Genomic DNA, 16190 nt, shown 5'->3' on the forward strand with positions numbered 1-16190 from the left:
TTTTTAAACAATACACCATGAACCCAGTGTGAAAACGTCAGACTTCTATTGCAAATGACATACAGACTAAAACTATACAGGACATTTGGAACCAGCTGTAAAAGATTAGGGGGTACAGATCCAGCTGTTTGAATGTGCGTGAGTGTGTTTTGCGTGGGAACGCTCTGACCCACAGCAGATGCCCGTATGTTAGCATGGAAAAGAAGCTGAGGGGTTAGCCTGCATTTCAGTCCCAGGTACTAGGATTAGTCTTGAGTGCTGTGTTTTGCTCCTGCTGAGAGAGCAGACTTGACCGAGGTCTGTTTTGGGAATATCACATCTTGTCCCTAGAGAGGTGAAACATCAGGATTTAATTTCAACCTCTATTCCCTCATAGTTCTCGTTCTGTCTCTGTTGTGAAAATGTATCTGCTGAGTTAGCATTCCCCATCCTGTAGGCAACATTTTCCACCAGTTTTTCTGCAGTGGAACAGATGAGTGGTGTGTGAGTCTTCCATGGGCTTCTGCTTCCAAATTGTCGTGCAGAAATGACTGAACTGACTGGGGATTCCCAAACTAGTATGCAGTGGTATGATATTATCTGGATTGATCTGCATCTACGGACCTCACACAGAAAACAGAACTCAGAGTTTGGGTGAAAAAAGGCTTGACATTCAAAGACAACATTTACCAGCCAAAGATTATATATATATAGAGAACAATGAGTGTGTTTCTGCTGTGTGCTTTAAAAATCAACCGGTTTGCATCATAAACTGCCATTGTATTCTTTGGTTTTGTGGATTAAGCCTACACAGCATGATGTTGTGCTACACTATCATACAAATCCCTCAGATTATGATAGAACAGACTGCTTTTGAAACTTTTTCCATTTGCATTAAACCAGCAGTTTGGAGAGGATTCAAAAATAGCTCTTTAAAACAACCTCCAAGGTGTAACAATGTTAAAACTTACTTTTAACCGATTCACTGATGTTTTATGTCAGTGGAAAAAACATTTTGAAAACAGTACAGCACCAACTGGCAGGCGCATAGCCGTTTCTTATGTTATGTGTTATTAATATGTTAGATTGTCTATTTAAAATTTACATTTTATCACACATTATTTAATTATTGCACCCTCGTGTGCACACTGTGCTGTTCCTCAATGTGCTGCTCTGGAATTATACACCATTCTCTAGGGAGATTTTAGATAAGATCCTGGTGAACATTTTATATCCACATGCATGCTTATGTAGTACCTCATCATCAGCCCACACATATAAATCGTTGAGAAAAGCCTTCTCTGCCATGCAATTTTTTACATTATTCTTGGCATGCTCATGATAATGTTTGCAAATCATTTTGACATTCCTGGGTGGGTGGAGAGAGTTTACAAGAAAGGTAAACAGAATTTTGAAAATGGAGAGGCTTAAAACTGTTTATAAAAATGTCTATATCGAGGCCGTGTTAAAACTTATGAACTCATCACAAAACCATATTTAATAGATTAGCAGAAGAAACAGGAATCCTCAATAATGATATGTACATGTGACAAGAAAATGTCCTAGGATCATCGAGGTATTTGTGACGTATGTGCAGGTGCGTGGACATTCAATTTCATGCAATCCTGAATCATAACTGCTGCCTCACGTTTCAGCTGTGTGCTATGACAGGGATTCTTTGAGTGCACCGGCATTAGAAGAGGAAGAAGAGAATAGAATGACAAAGGACCCATTGAAGGGACTTGGGGAAAGTAACTTACCCTTGGGCGGTTTGACTTCCTCTGTGCCTGGCAGTCTGTGAAAGAGACAGAGGCATAGCGATGAGGAAACAATACATCGTATGACGCAATTCCACCTGAAATCTCTAAATCCCCCCTGGCTTCTTTCTGAGGAATCTGCTCTAGTTAAAGACATGATAAAGCTTGTTTCATACAGTTCATGATAAAAATCTGTCTCTACACAAAAGCATTTGAAGTAAAACTAGTTGCAGATGTGGCCACTGTGAATAAAATTCCATTACAACAAGACTTCGTTACATCTGTTTAGAAGTAGACTGCTAGATCGGTCTCTTAGGGCAGAGAGACATCCAGCACAAATGACACACTATGGAGAGCAGCTGCTTGCTTTAATTAAGAACTTACACATTACATAAGCAAGACAAATTTAACACGGGGGGATAAACTCTGACAAAAAGGCTTTATCATGTGCCGATAACACATGCAAGTCAGGACAGCATAACATTTTCCCCGAATGACAACAGGAAATGCAATTTCATAAACACAAATGCCACATGCCCAGTACAGCACCTACAAACACGATTTAAAACAAAGCATAAAGTAAACTGACTAAACATAGTCATGTCCATTTCCTTTTCCAGAACGGGTAACAGCTCAAGCACTTCCCAGACTTACTGTGAAAGGATTTACCAGAATCTGGCATCTGTACTTGATGATTGTAATTACTGACATGTAAATGTGTAAACATGTTTATGTGTGGGTTTGGAAGAAAGATTAAAAAATATGCATTTCCATCACCAAAGCACTTTCAGAAAAGCATGTTCCTAGAAATCTCTGGAATCCTTGTCACATTTCCACTAAAGAGCACTCATTTCAGTTCCGAGACATAGTATTAAAAACCTTTCAGTTCCTTATGCAGACTAGTTATCTATCTGATGATCCTGTTTTTAAAGTAAGTGTACTGTTTAGTTAATGTTTTCATATATAGAAAAAGAAAAACATTATATATACATGTGTGTGTTTTTCTTATTCTTCTTTCGGCTTTTCCAATTAGGGGTCGCCACAGCAGATCAATCGTCTCCATACCCCCTGTCCTCTACATCTGCCTCTTTCAAACCAACTACCTGCATGTCTTCCCTCACCACATCCATAAACCTCCTCCTTCATCTTCCTCATTTCCTGCTTCCTGGTGGCTCCATCCTCAGCATTCTCCTACTGATATACCCCATGTCCCTCCTCTGCACATGTCCAAACCATCTCAATCTCGCCTCTGTCACCTTGTCCTCAAAACGTCCAAAATGCACTGTTCCTCTAATAAACTAGTTTTTAAACGTGTCCATCCTTCTTACTCCCAACCAAAATCTCAACATCTCCAGCTCTGCTACCTCCAGATCCACCTCCTGTCTTTTACTCAATGCCACTGTCTCTAAACCATACAACATCGCAGGTCTCCCCACAGTCCTATAAACTTTCACTTTTGCAAATACACTTCTATCACAAATCACTCCTGCCACTCTTCTCCACCCACTCCACCCTGCCTGCACTCTTTTCTTCACTTCCCTAAAACACTCTCCATTACTTTGCACTGTTGACCCCAGGTACCTGAACTCCTCCACCTTCACCACCTCTTCTCCCTGCAACCGCACCACTCCACTGCCCTCCCTCTCATTTACACACATGTACATGTATGTCTTACTCTTACTGACTTTCATTCCTTTTCTCTCCAGCACATACCTCCACCTCTCCATGCGCTTCTCAACCTGCTCCCTACTCTCACCACAAACAACAATATAATCCGCAAACATCATAGTCCATGGAGACTCCTGTCTGACCTGCTCCGTCAACCTGTCCATCACCACTGCAAACAGAAAAGGGCTCAGAGCCGATCCTTGATGCAGTCCAACGTCCACCTTGAACCAGTAGGTCGTTTCAACTGGACACTTCACTGCTGTCACACCGTCCTCATACATGTCCTGCATACAATACCACAACTACTCTCTCGGCACCCTGTCGAACGCTTTCTCTAAATCCACAAACACACAATGAAACTCTCTCTGACCTTCTCTATACTTCTCCATCAACATTCTCAAAGCAAATAATGCTTCTGTGGTGCTCTTCCTCAGCATGAAACCATAATGTTGCTCACAGACGGTCACCTCTTCCCTCAGCCTGGCTTCCACTACTTTTTCTCATAACTTCTTGGTGTGACTGATCAACTTAATTCCCCTGTAGTTACTGCAGGTCTGCACATCTCCCTTATGCTTAAAGATCAGTACCAGCACACTTCTCTATTCCTTAGGCATCCTCTCACCTTCCAAAATTTTGTTAAACAACTTGGCTAAAAACTACACTGCCGTCTCTCCTAAACATCTGCATGCTTCTACTGGTATGTCATCTGGTCCAACTGACTTTCCACTCTTCATCCTCTTAATTGTTGCTCTCACTTTCTCCTTACTAATTCTATCCACTTCCTACTTCACCATCTCCACACCATTAAATCTTTTCTCTCTCTTATTTTCCACGTTCATCAGCTGCTTAAAATACTCCCTCCATCTTCTCAACACACTCTCCTCACTAGTCAACACATTTCCATCTCCATCCTTTATTGCTCTAACTTGCAGCACATCCTTCCCAGCTCGGTCCCTCTGCCTGGCCAATCGGTATAAATCCTTTTCTTCATCCTTAGTGTCCAATTTCTTATACAGCTCCTTAAATGCCTTTTCCTTGGTTTTCGCCACATCCCTCTTTACATGCTGCCACATCTCCTTGTACTCCTGCCTACTTTTCTCCTTATGCTTTCCTGCACTTCCTCATTCCACCACCATGTCCCTTTGTCTTCCTTTCTATTTCCAGATGTCACACCAAGTACCTTTTAGCTGTGTCCCTCATCACTTCTGCAGTAGTTGCCTAATCATCCAGCACCGCTTCACCACCACTGAGCCTCTGTCTGACCTCTTCCCTGAACCTCACACTACACTCTTCCTCCTTTAGTTTCCACCATCTTATTCTTTTTTCTGTCCTCACTTTCCTTCTCTTCTTCTTCACCTCCAAAGCCATCCTACAGACCACCATCTGATGCTGTCTAGCTACACTGTCCCCTGCCAACATCTTACAGTCTTCAATCTTCTTCAGGTTGCATCTCCTACATAGAACACAGTCCACCTGTGTGCACCTTCCTCCACTCTTATACGTCACCCTATGATCCTCTTTCTTCTTAAAATACGTATTCACCATATATATATATATATATATATATATATATATATATATATATATATATATATATATATATATATATATATAAGTAGAATATTTATTTTACGCTGCTTTTGTTACACGTTATTGTTACGCACTGCTCAAAGCAAAAAGCAACAGGTGGTGTGAAATTGGGCTTTGTGCTCACACACCTGCTGTTGTTCTCTTACATGCTGAAATTATGTGTTTATTGTGTAGTTATTCTTTATAACAGAGACCGAACTCCTGTATCTGTGTAGCTCTCATTCAGAACAGCTCTTTTATTGAGCAGAAAATGTTGACAGACAAAAGGGATGCGAGTATATAATCTAAAATAAACATAATAATGTGTTGCAAATTGGAACAAATAAAGATGCTAGAGGTCGGAAGCCTGGGATCCCAGGTGATGCATAGAAGAGGCAGTCATATATTAATTTCTCTAGATAAAGAAAGATAACGTCTATGATACAAATGTGTGATGCTGCATTCAGATACTATGTGATCAGGTTCATACTGCTTTATTTATTTATTTTTTGTAAATATAACAAAATTTTTACATTTCTCAGTTACAAAGAAAAATACTTAAATATAATAAAAATGTAAAAGAAAAAAAAAAAAAGACCACACCCATTTCAAATTCATTTGAATACTGATATAAATATGTTAAGATTCAAACAGATAAAGATACATTTAGGGTTATTGTGTTACACTCTTAGAGGACACACAGGCCTATATTTACACATGCATGTGTTCACACTATACAAGTGTGCTTGACCTCTTGACTTGAGTCCCATGAGAGCAGTAAGTGAACCACTGATGAACCTTTAGCCTTGACCTTAAACTGTGACTGTCTGTGAGAGATCTCCAAAAGAGGTCAAAAGTCAACAGCATACACCCTGACTAACCAACCGGGTTAGTTCAAAAAATAAAAAAAAATGGTGAAAGGGGCAGAGGAGAGAAGGGAAACTAATAAATCAGTGCATGCAGAGAATGTGCTAAAAGGACAGAAAAATCACATCCTAGTTACTAATATGTGGTCATTTATGAGTGCAGGATGCGCTTTCAGAATAGGAACCAGAGGGCATGTAGAGTCGCGTGCCCTCGAATTTCATTCCTGTAAATTCACTACAGCTTTGACATCCTTATAATACAACTATGCTTTTGATGCTGCTCTTTCGTGTAGTGGATATGAACCCAGCAGTATGACGGGTCAAAATGTCCTTGCTATCGGTATTGCTTCGCTCAGTCACACCATTGAGAATCTCATAATGCAAGTGAACTGTGTGTTATCGAAGTCATGTGGGCTGGAAAGTTTCCATGAAGCTCAAAAAGGTGTAAACACAACCTGGGGCCTTCACTGTGTAAACACAAAGCAGTTGGGGAAAATAAAAAAAGGCTCGTCTGACGATTAACTGTTTTACCAGCAACTCCAATGCATTAACCGGATCCCTGTGTTATTGCTCTACATGAACAAAAGACTTGTGTATTAAAGCATTAAACTGTACACAAACACTAACTGTAAAAGACAACAATGTGTTATAAACCTGGAGCCTGCTGACCATATGCTAATTGACAAACAATACATATGCATCTTTTGAGCAGTTTTTATTGTAGATGCTGTCTTTCAGCAAATCCTACATAACACTAGCACCAGAAATACGTTGGTTTTTCCGAACTAAACCCAACTCGCCTAAAATGCAAAGAGTGAATAGAAACTTGCGTCACAATGCAGAAGAAACTTGCGTCATACTGCGTGAAAAGCATTCTTCTTGTGTCTTTCTGTGTCACATGACCACAGTACAGTCTAATAGAGCATCACGTGATCACAGTCTTTTGTTAAATGCATCAAAGAGCCTGGGAAATCACCTCGAATTTTACCTTCACTTCACATTCACATATAGTATTTACATATACGTAAGTGATAAAAGATGAAACTGTTAGGGTTGATCACATGGTCTTATTAATGGCAAATAGAACATTGTGAGATAAACTGTAAGTCATGCACACGCTTTAAGGCAGCAATATGTGCATTGTTAAGCCTATCAAGTTTGTAATGCTCCACTGATCTTTTTCCTTTGAAATCCAATCATGAAAAATGATGTAACCCTTTTATTCATGCCAAGAAACACTATCGGTTCTAACATTTGTCAAAGTTGCCTGTTTCTTTGATATGTAGCGTACAGTCATTGGCTTGATGACAGACGGGACCAACATTTTTTTGTACTTATAAAGTTAACAATTGTGAGATTTTGGTTTGAGTTCGGCAAAGAAAGTGGAAAGGTTACAGAAGTTGAAAAGTAATAAACTAGAGAAAACAATCAAGGTCAATACAAAGTTCCTGCTGTTTAATGTTTATTGTTTATAAATACTGTGCATTTTCACTTTACCTTCCATCACCCAATCATTTTCATCCACACCCAGTCCTGAAATCTCTAAAATCCATCTTGTAACCTGAATTTCTCCCCTAATAAATAATATTACCCTGGATTCATTCGCGATCACTGAGAACTCTGAATATTTAAATAAAACCTTTTATGCACATCACTATTGTTGACACCAAACAACTGAAGCAAGCATAATGCTTGTCACTTTTAAGTTAATCAGTCTTAACTGGTAAAAAAAATCAAGATTCTGACCTGGGAATCAACTCAGCTGTTTATGAACAATGCCAAAAAAGGATTGAAAGCCTAATGGCAGGTTGCTCATGTAATGACACCTTGAGCATAAAGAAACAATGGCATGGTTGTCATGTTTATTGTACTCAAGTGACCTCATGTTTATCAAAGCCGCTGAGTGACAATATCTCATATTATATCATCAAATCTCATTAAATGGACTGATAAAGGATACTGGAAATGGGACAGGACGCAGTGTATTGTTTGAACACATTCAAGCACAAGCCTGCAAAGCAATTCCTTTAAAAAAAACTGAAACATGCTCATGGACACAGTCAGGACCGAACAAGTCTGTAATTCTGCAATGTTTGACACATCCTAAGAGCTCCAAACAAGTAAAGAACTGTTTTGCCCCTGAATCTGATCATCTGTAAACAGAGCACATTTTTATATGGCTGATTTATTTCACTTTAGTCTCTTCTCTGCACAAGTGTTTACTTAATATCCCTCTAGAAGTAGTCTCCCAGAAGCGTGAAAAACAGCCAGCAGAGAGCAAACTTAGACCAAAACGGCTCCGATTTCATTTCATTTTAGCAGGACATGCCCTGACCCAACCCTCGTTCTAAACATGACCTGTAGCAACGCAGTAAAATAAAGGATCAGCTCACCCGTGCCGGGATCTTGTTGCAGTTCCCTGTTTCTTGTTAGTTTCACTCTGCACTTCTTTCCCATCCTGATCTTCCTCCTTGTCGTTAGCTTCAGATGGCTGACCCTTTGTACTGACAGTGACCTCTTTAGCTTTTTGCTCTGTGCTAGAGCCCGTGCCTGAGGCATCTGCATTGTCCCGATTTTTCTCCCTCCTGGTGTATTTCGAGGTGAAGTCCTCCAGGTTGGCATATCGCTCCGCCAACTCGCGCCGCCTCTCGGCCTTGTAGCGTGCGATGCGCTCTGCTTTAGAATCCAGCGCAGAGCCTGAGAGAGTCTCTAAACCATCCATCCCGTTACAGAACAGCTACCCGAGCCGGGGTTTTCAGCTCACAATTGAGATTCACCACTCTAAAGAAAAAGCTGGACTTGTAGGTTCAATTCAATGGGTTTATCCGGTGTTGCTCAAAGCATCTCACTGGGAAGAGAGAGAAAAAAAACACACAACATTAGCATCATAATTAACTTTTATCTCTTGTTGTTGGGAGAATTCAATGTTTACAGAGCGATTGCTTGCACACAAAGTCAGAGATCTACAGCACTTAAATCCTCTTTTAGTGCATAAACACAGAAGTTCCAACTGGGCTCTGGGTTTTACCTCACATATTACCTCCAAAACCCTGAGGGAAACAATAGCGAGAGAGAGAGAGAGAGAGAGAGAGAGAGAGAGAGAGAGAGAGAGAGAGAGAGAGAGAGAGAGAGAGAGAGAGAGTGAAAAGAGAAAAGAGAGACTTTCTAAATGCTTTTACTGGCACAATAAATTTCACATTATGCGCAATTAGTCTATAGATATAAAAGCTTCGCCATCATGAGACCATTAAACCCCACCCTGTCCTCACACCAGATAATTAGCTGCTTCAATCTACAAAGAACTTCTACAACCATTTATTAAAAGACAAAAGAAAAGGGAAGAGTCACACATGTATTTCTTCCTACCAATCCTATTAAGCATGGACTGTAGCTAAAATAAGTAGCACTCACAGACACACACTCAGGATCATGTCCCATCAACTCCAACCATTATCAGTCTTTGAGCAAGAGCTTTCAGCACCACTCAGCTGCTTTTGTCTGCATGTCTTCTTTCTTCTTTGACTGGACATGTGATCAAATCTGCACTATGGTCTATATTTCCCTTTTTTACTTCCAAGCAATCTGAGCATGTAGAGGCACGAGTTTGTAAAAGTGTGTGTATTCTGCACCAAGAGCATCGTTAAACGCAGTCTGAAAGGAAGGCGTGTTTGCATTAGTGGGGGTCCAAGGGGGACGGAGTGAGCTCGGCTCGGCTGGATCGCTGCCGCACGGAGCAAGGGTTAATGGGCCACATCTGGGAGCTTGCATTTAATAGTTCACACTACAGGAGACCTGAAGAGCCCAAAAAAGAGAAAAGGGAGAGGAAGGGAGGGGTAAAGAAAGAATGAAGAGAACAGCACGAACCAAGCAAATGTAGCCTGCGAGAAAGGTCCAAAAGACTTGACAAGAATGGTTGAAATAGTAACAGAAAAGTGTTGCAGTGTGAACAAAAATGAAACGGCACATTAGTAAGAAGTTACTGGGCCGAAGGGAAAAGAATAGCATTCTGATGAGAGCAAATATGAGGAGAGGAGTGAGAGAATCACAGAAAGCTGAAAGAGGAGAGGAAGGAATGTGGGTGATCTCAGCTTCAATGAGTGCTTAGAGCAGGCTCCACGGACAAAGCTGAGGCTCGCAAATGGATGATACAACAACGCCAGATCAGAATTGGCATGCTTTCTGCTTAAATCTTTATCCCACTATGTTATCCTTAAGATTATTAATGCTTCTTAAATCTCTGAGCGAGAGTAGTTTTTTCCTATGATAGCAGAAATAAAACTATTAACCAACAGTGTGTCAATGTGTACGTTTGTACATCGCAATGTAGGGCACAACCAGGATTACTACTACGAGCCTGCCTCAAGTCCAGTCCATGTGTCTTGTTCAAAAGATAGAAAATTCAGCAGTATTTTATTATAAGGGCATCATAGTGAATCAGAGATTTTGTGACTCACAAGGGCAACCTAATATGTGTTTTGTGAGATAATACAATGTGACTCAAACACAAACCAGAGGCATTTCACTAAAATCTATGAAGGGCAAGCTATATAAAATTCATCAAAGCCAGTAAAGCATTAACCATGACTAAATTATTACAACTGACTTTAACATTTACTGGTGGCCATTAGTTATTAGTGAATAACTATAAATAAGTAGTCTTGAAGTAGTGTTAAATACACACATACTTCCTCAGCCAATTTTTAGACAAGCCACTTACTAATCAGATTGAAATTAGCAAAAATATAAGACAGGGTGTGAACGCTCTATTCTTTCCTGTTGAGCCGCCTTCTATTGAATCATTTGCATAGAAGTAATTTGCAATAGTTTCACAACAGTTTAAGAAACTAGAGGTGCAGGACCACAGTCAGTTTTCTGCTATTGTGTTTTTTGAATGTGCAGATCCACTGCAATACTTTGTCAATGCCAGACATCTGGTCTCCAGTCGACTTGATGAAACAGAATAACAGCAAAATAACTGCAAAGCTGAATGTACATGTACCTGAAACACCCCCACTCAGGTAATAAATGCCTACTGAAGTCAAGTGAGCATTTGCTCCAAAACTCCACTATATACCAAAGTTTCCAAATCAAGGAAATGCACACAACATTATATTAGAAGTTACACCCTAGGGTTATAAAACTGCATAGTCTATGAGTCTCAACATTTTTTACTGTAACTATAAATGAGTAAGCCAAGTTAGTGACAGGCCCCCAGTAATAACTGCTTTCTGGCATAAAGCCTCAGCATCAGTTAAAAACATATAAAATGCCAACAACAATCCAAAACAAAACTGCACAAATGACCTTACTGAGCAAATCCCGGGAGTAAATCGTACAGTGATTCTGGAACTATGATTAGACAAGAAACATAATTCAAAAAGTCATTTCAAGACCTAATGTGCACTTTCTAGCATTACCTATAAAGGCTGGAATCAGAGCAGCACCATTTCAGACACAGAGAAAGGGACTTGCTTCATTTAGAAACCTATCTTCCTGTTTCTTTCCACCAAACAAGGATAAAAAATCAGACCTATGAGTCATTTGGAAAGCTGGGTATATCAACAAAGGAGTGATCTTTTTTTTTCTCCTTTTTTTTTTTTTTTTTACATAACATTGCTCTACTAGGAGCTTTACAAATCTTGCTACAGCTCAAAGAATACCTAAAAAAGCAGTTCTAGGACTTTAAAAGTAGTACTCCCAAAAGAATTGAGAAGCATATTTGTATTTGTATTTAACACAGCCCACAAATTTGTTTATGGATTATGAGCCTGCAATATAAAAAATATACTGCAATTTGCAACCATAATCTAGAATTTAAGTAAAAAATTATGGATTTTTAGTATCTGCCTTGCTGTTTCTGCTACACAAGAGACAGCAAAGCGGATATTCTGAAGGAGTGTTCATTGTGAATCTTGATGTCCTTGACCTCTGACCCCTGCCTTAAAGAAAGGAGGCTGCAGGACAATAAAGGAGGCTCTGTCTCAGAAAAAAGCCCACTGTGTCATATCCTGAGAGTATACTGTAAATGCATTCATATCTAAAATCATTGTCCATCTGTTTACCGAAATTTGCTCTCACAGACCGAATTCCTGAATGTGTGCTTGTCCTTCACTTATACATAAAATGAAAAACTAAAGCAGGAACAAGTCTATATTTTTTTCTTTATCTGTCAGTTGGAACAAAAAAGAAAAACATTTTGCCTATTGTTTAAATCTTAAATGCCAAAATATGACCATCACACCCCTGTCCATGTGTGCTGGTTGAACATCATATCAGTGTTCCAGTTCACCCCAATAGAGTTTAGTGTGATTGAGGTCAGGAGAGTTGTGGTCTTACACAATGACCAGGTGTTTATGGACCTTTGCTTTGTTCATGCTGGAACATGTTTTGCTTAACCGTCTAGCTTCAGAAATCTTTTGTGTACTTCCAACCTTGTTGCACCATTTGGGAAAAATCCATATATATATGTATATATACAGTAGGTGTGGAAGATTTGTGCAGATACCACAACCATCTATGTCAGAGCAATAGAACATAATTCTCTCTTTGTACTCTGTAGAGCGGAAAGGATGGGAAATGTATGCTTCCCTTAGAGAGTGTTGAGCAGCCCTGTAATGCAGCGTGACTTGCAGCTTTAAAAAGATGCAATGGCTGGCTTCATGTACTGTATCTCACAGGAAGCACATGTTGTATGCTTTGTGACAGACAGTTTTCTGCAGGCATTTCTTTTTTATGTTACCAGCATTGGGTTTTATTTACCTAGCTGGATACAAGCTGGGAAAATGGGTATAAGAGGACGGCATTTTTTTGCCCTCCATTTCCAAGTCAATCCTGTATTTTGAACAGACATTCATATTGGTTTGGCTTATGCTAACATTTACATACAGCTTTACTTTTAAAAAAGCGAGTGCTACAATGCATTTAGTTTATAAATCACATGTGTTGGTGCCTCTTTGTATATGAAGGACCAGAAAATCTAAGCTTTGCCAATGCTCAGCCTAAACATAGCCGGTTCAAGGGCATGCTCTTGAAAACACAAGTTTTCCCCTGACACCGGACATTCAGCCTCACGCCACATTCTTCCTTCCGCTTCCATTGCCCGGCTCAGAATGTCTGCTTTTCTTCCAGTTCCAGACAGTGCTTGGATTAAGTCAAGTCTTATGGGGGGTCCCCAGTTGTTGTGAAATTCATATATTTCTTTAATAAAATAATCTTGGGGAAACCCCCCAAGTCTATTTTTTACTTGTCATGGGGGGACTCTAATGCCTTATGGGGGTCCCGGTTACCCCCAGCCCCCCCTTAATTCGAGCACTGGTTCCAGAGACCACCAGCTATGCCATGTAGTCAACAGTATTCAGTATTATTCCCTTCAGTATTATTTAACATGCATGATGTAAGAGATTTAGTGTGGTGCTGTGAGCTAATACTTATTATTATTATAATACAGTTTTATGAGTTTGAGTAACACATTGGACCTGTTACCTGCTCCTATTAAAATCCATGTGTTTGTCTTACCATAATCTATTGAAATCTACCCTCTGACCAGAGCAGCTGCAGGCATCTGCAGAGCTTTTACAAACTAAGACAACTTGTGTTAGGTTAAAGATGCTGTAATGATAGTAATTAAATTGTTATATGGGCTTTGAAATCATTTTATTGCTCTCTTTTGTTTACTTTTGATATCATTACTCTAACAATACGCTATGGTTCTTATGATCCTAAAAAAAGAATGAGGGGTTATTCTATGTAAATAAATTAATTTATTCACAGACACGGTGTTGCCATGATATGCAAACACGTATTTTGTGCAACAAAGCAGTCTGTAATAAGGCGTGGAGTTCCTTTCTGTAAAACATGCCAAACACATACAAAAGAGTCAAAGCCAGGACACTATGAATCATCACTGCGATGGATGTTCATGAACCAGCAGTTATGAGCTCAACTCTTTCAGAGCCGGAGAAAAGCCTCTTGGATCAACAACAGTGGAGGCACAGAGGTCTAATGACTGCACACAGGCACCCCCTATTTTTATAAATCATTTTCTCAGAGCTTTCCAGACAGCACTGTGAAAAGCCTGGTACACTGTGTAAACACCAAATCATGCCAATTAAGGTTTGGCAATATGATATAAATCTTTCGATTGAATTATTAAATTTTTATGAACATTATTACATTACCATAGTTGGTGTCCACTTTCATCAGTTTATAACTAAAACTCTGTTGCTACTGTTAAAGTAACGATTTCTCTACAAATTGTAGCCATCCGTATTTATTTAATTTTTCTAAATGTGATGATTTAAAGTAACAAGCCTATAGTAGTTCTTTATTAGTGTGAACCCTAACAAAATAATGTTAATACATGCTGTAATATTTTTTACTTAATGCCTGGTGCCATTTTAAAATATATTAAAACAGTATTATACAAAAGCAAGCACTTATTAGCATGTCGGTTTTGGGTACACATTAGCGTCACTAAACCGAAAAAGAAAAACATGCAAACCTTTGCTAACAATAAACCGATAAACAAATGACTAGTGCTGTAAAACTTGCTCTCATCAGACATAATGTTACCCAGTAATAAGGGAGTGAGACCTAGAAGCTAAACATTCTAAATAAAATATGGTCTACAAAACACGATCATTAAGATTTGGCTTTGAACGAAAAGGCAACATGAAATAATCATGAATCAATTTATGATAAAAAGACTCAGGTGTAAAAAAATATTTTTATATATAATATTTAAAAAGGTTTAGATTTTTTTATTTTGAATCTACAGAATCATATTTTATCAGATTCATGTCATACTGAATTGTGTAATTACGATTATAAAACTGTCAACAATAACACCAGTATCATATCGTGTAGAGTTCTGAGGACTACATACACCCCTATACATGAATAAAAAAAAATAAATAATAGTATTTTAATTTAATTAAAAGGCCGATGCCTGAAATGTAATTGTAAATAGTAAAGTATTGGGTTTTTATATAATCCTGAATAGTTTCTCAAATTTTATTCTTATCAGAACTTTACATTTTGGCTTCCTCATGAAGCAGGTTGAGAAGCTCTCAAGCGTGTCCCTAGTTTTATCAAAAAACACTAGGATTTCATTTGTTTAACACTTTTTATGGCTACTGCTAATCTCTAATGTGTCATGTTATGGTGTCATTGTCATTTCTATTATTCAAAATAAAAAAAACCTTCCTACAAGCAAGTAACCAAAAATCTTTCCTCTCTTTGTCAGTTCATAACAACCACCGTAGGCGGTTTAGTTAAAAAGATGCATCATTCAACACTTAACTGCTTTCTAAATGTTCATACCTGCTCTCGGTAACACACGCACACACACCGCTCTCCATCCACACCTTCAGTCTCAGCCTGGAAGCATGGCAAGGTTACAGTGAAGCAAACCAAATGAGCTAATAGCGGATGTATTAAAAACAGAGAGAGACAGAGACAGACGTTTGTGATTGTTGTGGCTCATATGACCAGCCATGGGTAGAGGGGTCTCAGCATGCTTCATCAGCCTGTAATCCAGTAATTCAATCTGTCATTTACATGTGCTAAGCAGTGGCTTAGGCCTAAAGCAGTTCACTATAACAGTCTGGCCAGTACACAGCAGACACCTCTGAACTTATCATACCACGTACAGTAGGCCAGCCACTTAGCGAGGAACACGTGCAAATATGGTTCCCATTAGGGTCCTGTTCTCTTCACCCCGTTCTCCACACTCCTTCCCTATGTGTTAGTGAGTGGGTTTTGTTGCTGTAGAACGGAGCAGAGCACCCAAGTCTGAAGTGGGTAAAAATAGACAAGAATTGATAGCAAGTACTGAATATTTTCTGTACAAGGCTTCTGACATGAAGAATGAAGTACCCAAATTATTCAATTTGTTTTACAAATTAAAGGATCTTAATGTATCTAATTATATAACATGTAGTCAATAAATCACGCAGAGTTATGATCTCTCTCCACAAATGATGCACTCTCTCTAAAATGCCACTAGCTTTGTTAAGCTTTTTGTAAAAGAATCATCAAGATACCAACAAGCATTTGCACACAGACAACAAGAGAGTTCTTAAATTACAAGCATTTCTACCTTTAGCATGTGCCTGGTTCTTTCATATATTTTCCTGCACAAACTCCCATAATGCATTAGCAGTATGTGAATTTTATTCTGTTACAGGGAATACACTGATATACACTATATTAATGAAAGTATTGGGACGCCTGAATTTTCCAGCCATATGTGGTGCCTCCCCAACCTGTTACCACAAAGTTTGAGGTGCACAATTGTATAGGATGTCTTTGGTTGTGGTAGCATTAAATTTTCACTTCACTTGAACTAGGA

The 16190-nt window shown here is 39.1% G+C and overlaps 1 protein-coding gene across 3 annotated transcripts in view; it reads right to left on the bottom strand.

Annotated features, from left to right (window-relative positions):
- Positions 1 to 16190, bottom strand: part of svild (supervillin d) — a 54724-nt gene that overhangs the window by 31033 nt on the left and 7501 nt on the right. For 2 of the 3 annotated variants that reach the window (XM_083555710.1, XM_083555712.1), the window contains exons 2-3: positions 8233 to 8687; positions 1740 to 1774 (exon numbers count right to left, since the gene is read on the bottom strand). In XM_083555710.1, coding sequence (XP_083411836.1) covers positions 1740 to 1774; positions 8233 to 8561 — 364 coding nt within the window. In that variant the 5' untranslated portion in view covers positions 8562 to 8687. Of the gene's footprint in view, positions 1 to 1739; positions 1775 to 8232; positions 8688 to 9250; positions 9381 to 16190 lie in introns of those variants that run through there. The other variant, XM_083555711.1, reaches the window with a different exon arrangement.

The sequence above is a fragment of the Silurus aristotelis genome (genome assembly GCF_946808225.1).
Source record: "Silurus aristotelis genome assembly, chromosome: 12".
In the NCBI taxonomy this organism is placed as follows: domain Eukaryota; kingdom Metazoa; phylum Chordata; class Actinopteri; order Siluriformes; family Siluridae; genus Silurus; species Silurus aristotelis.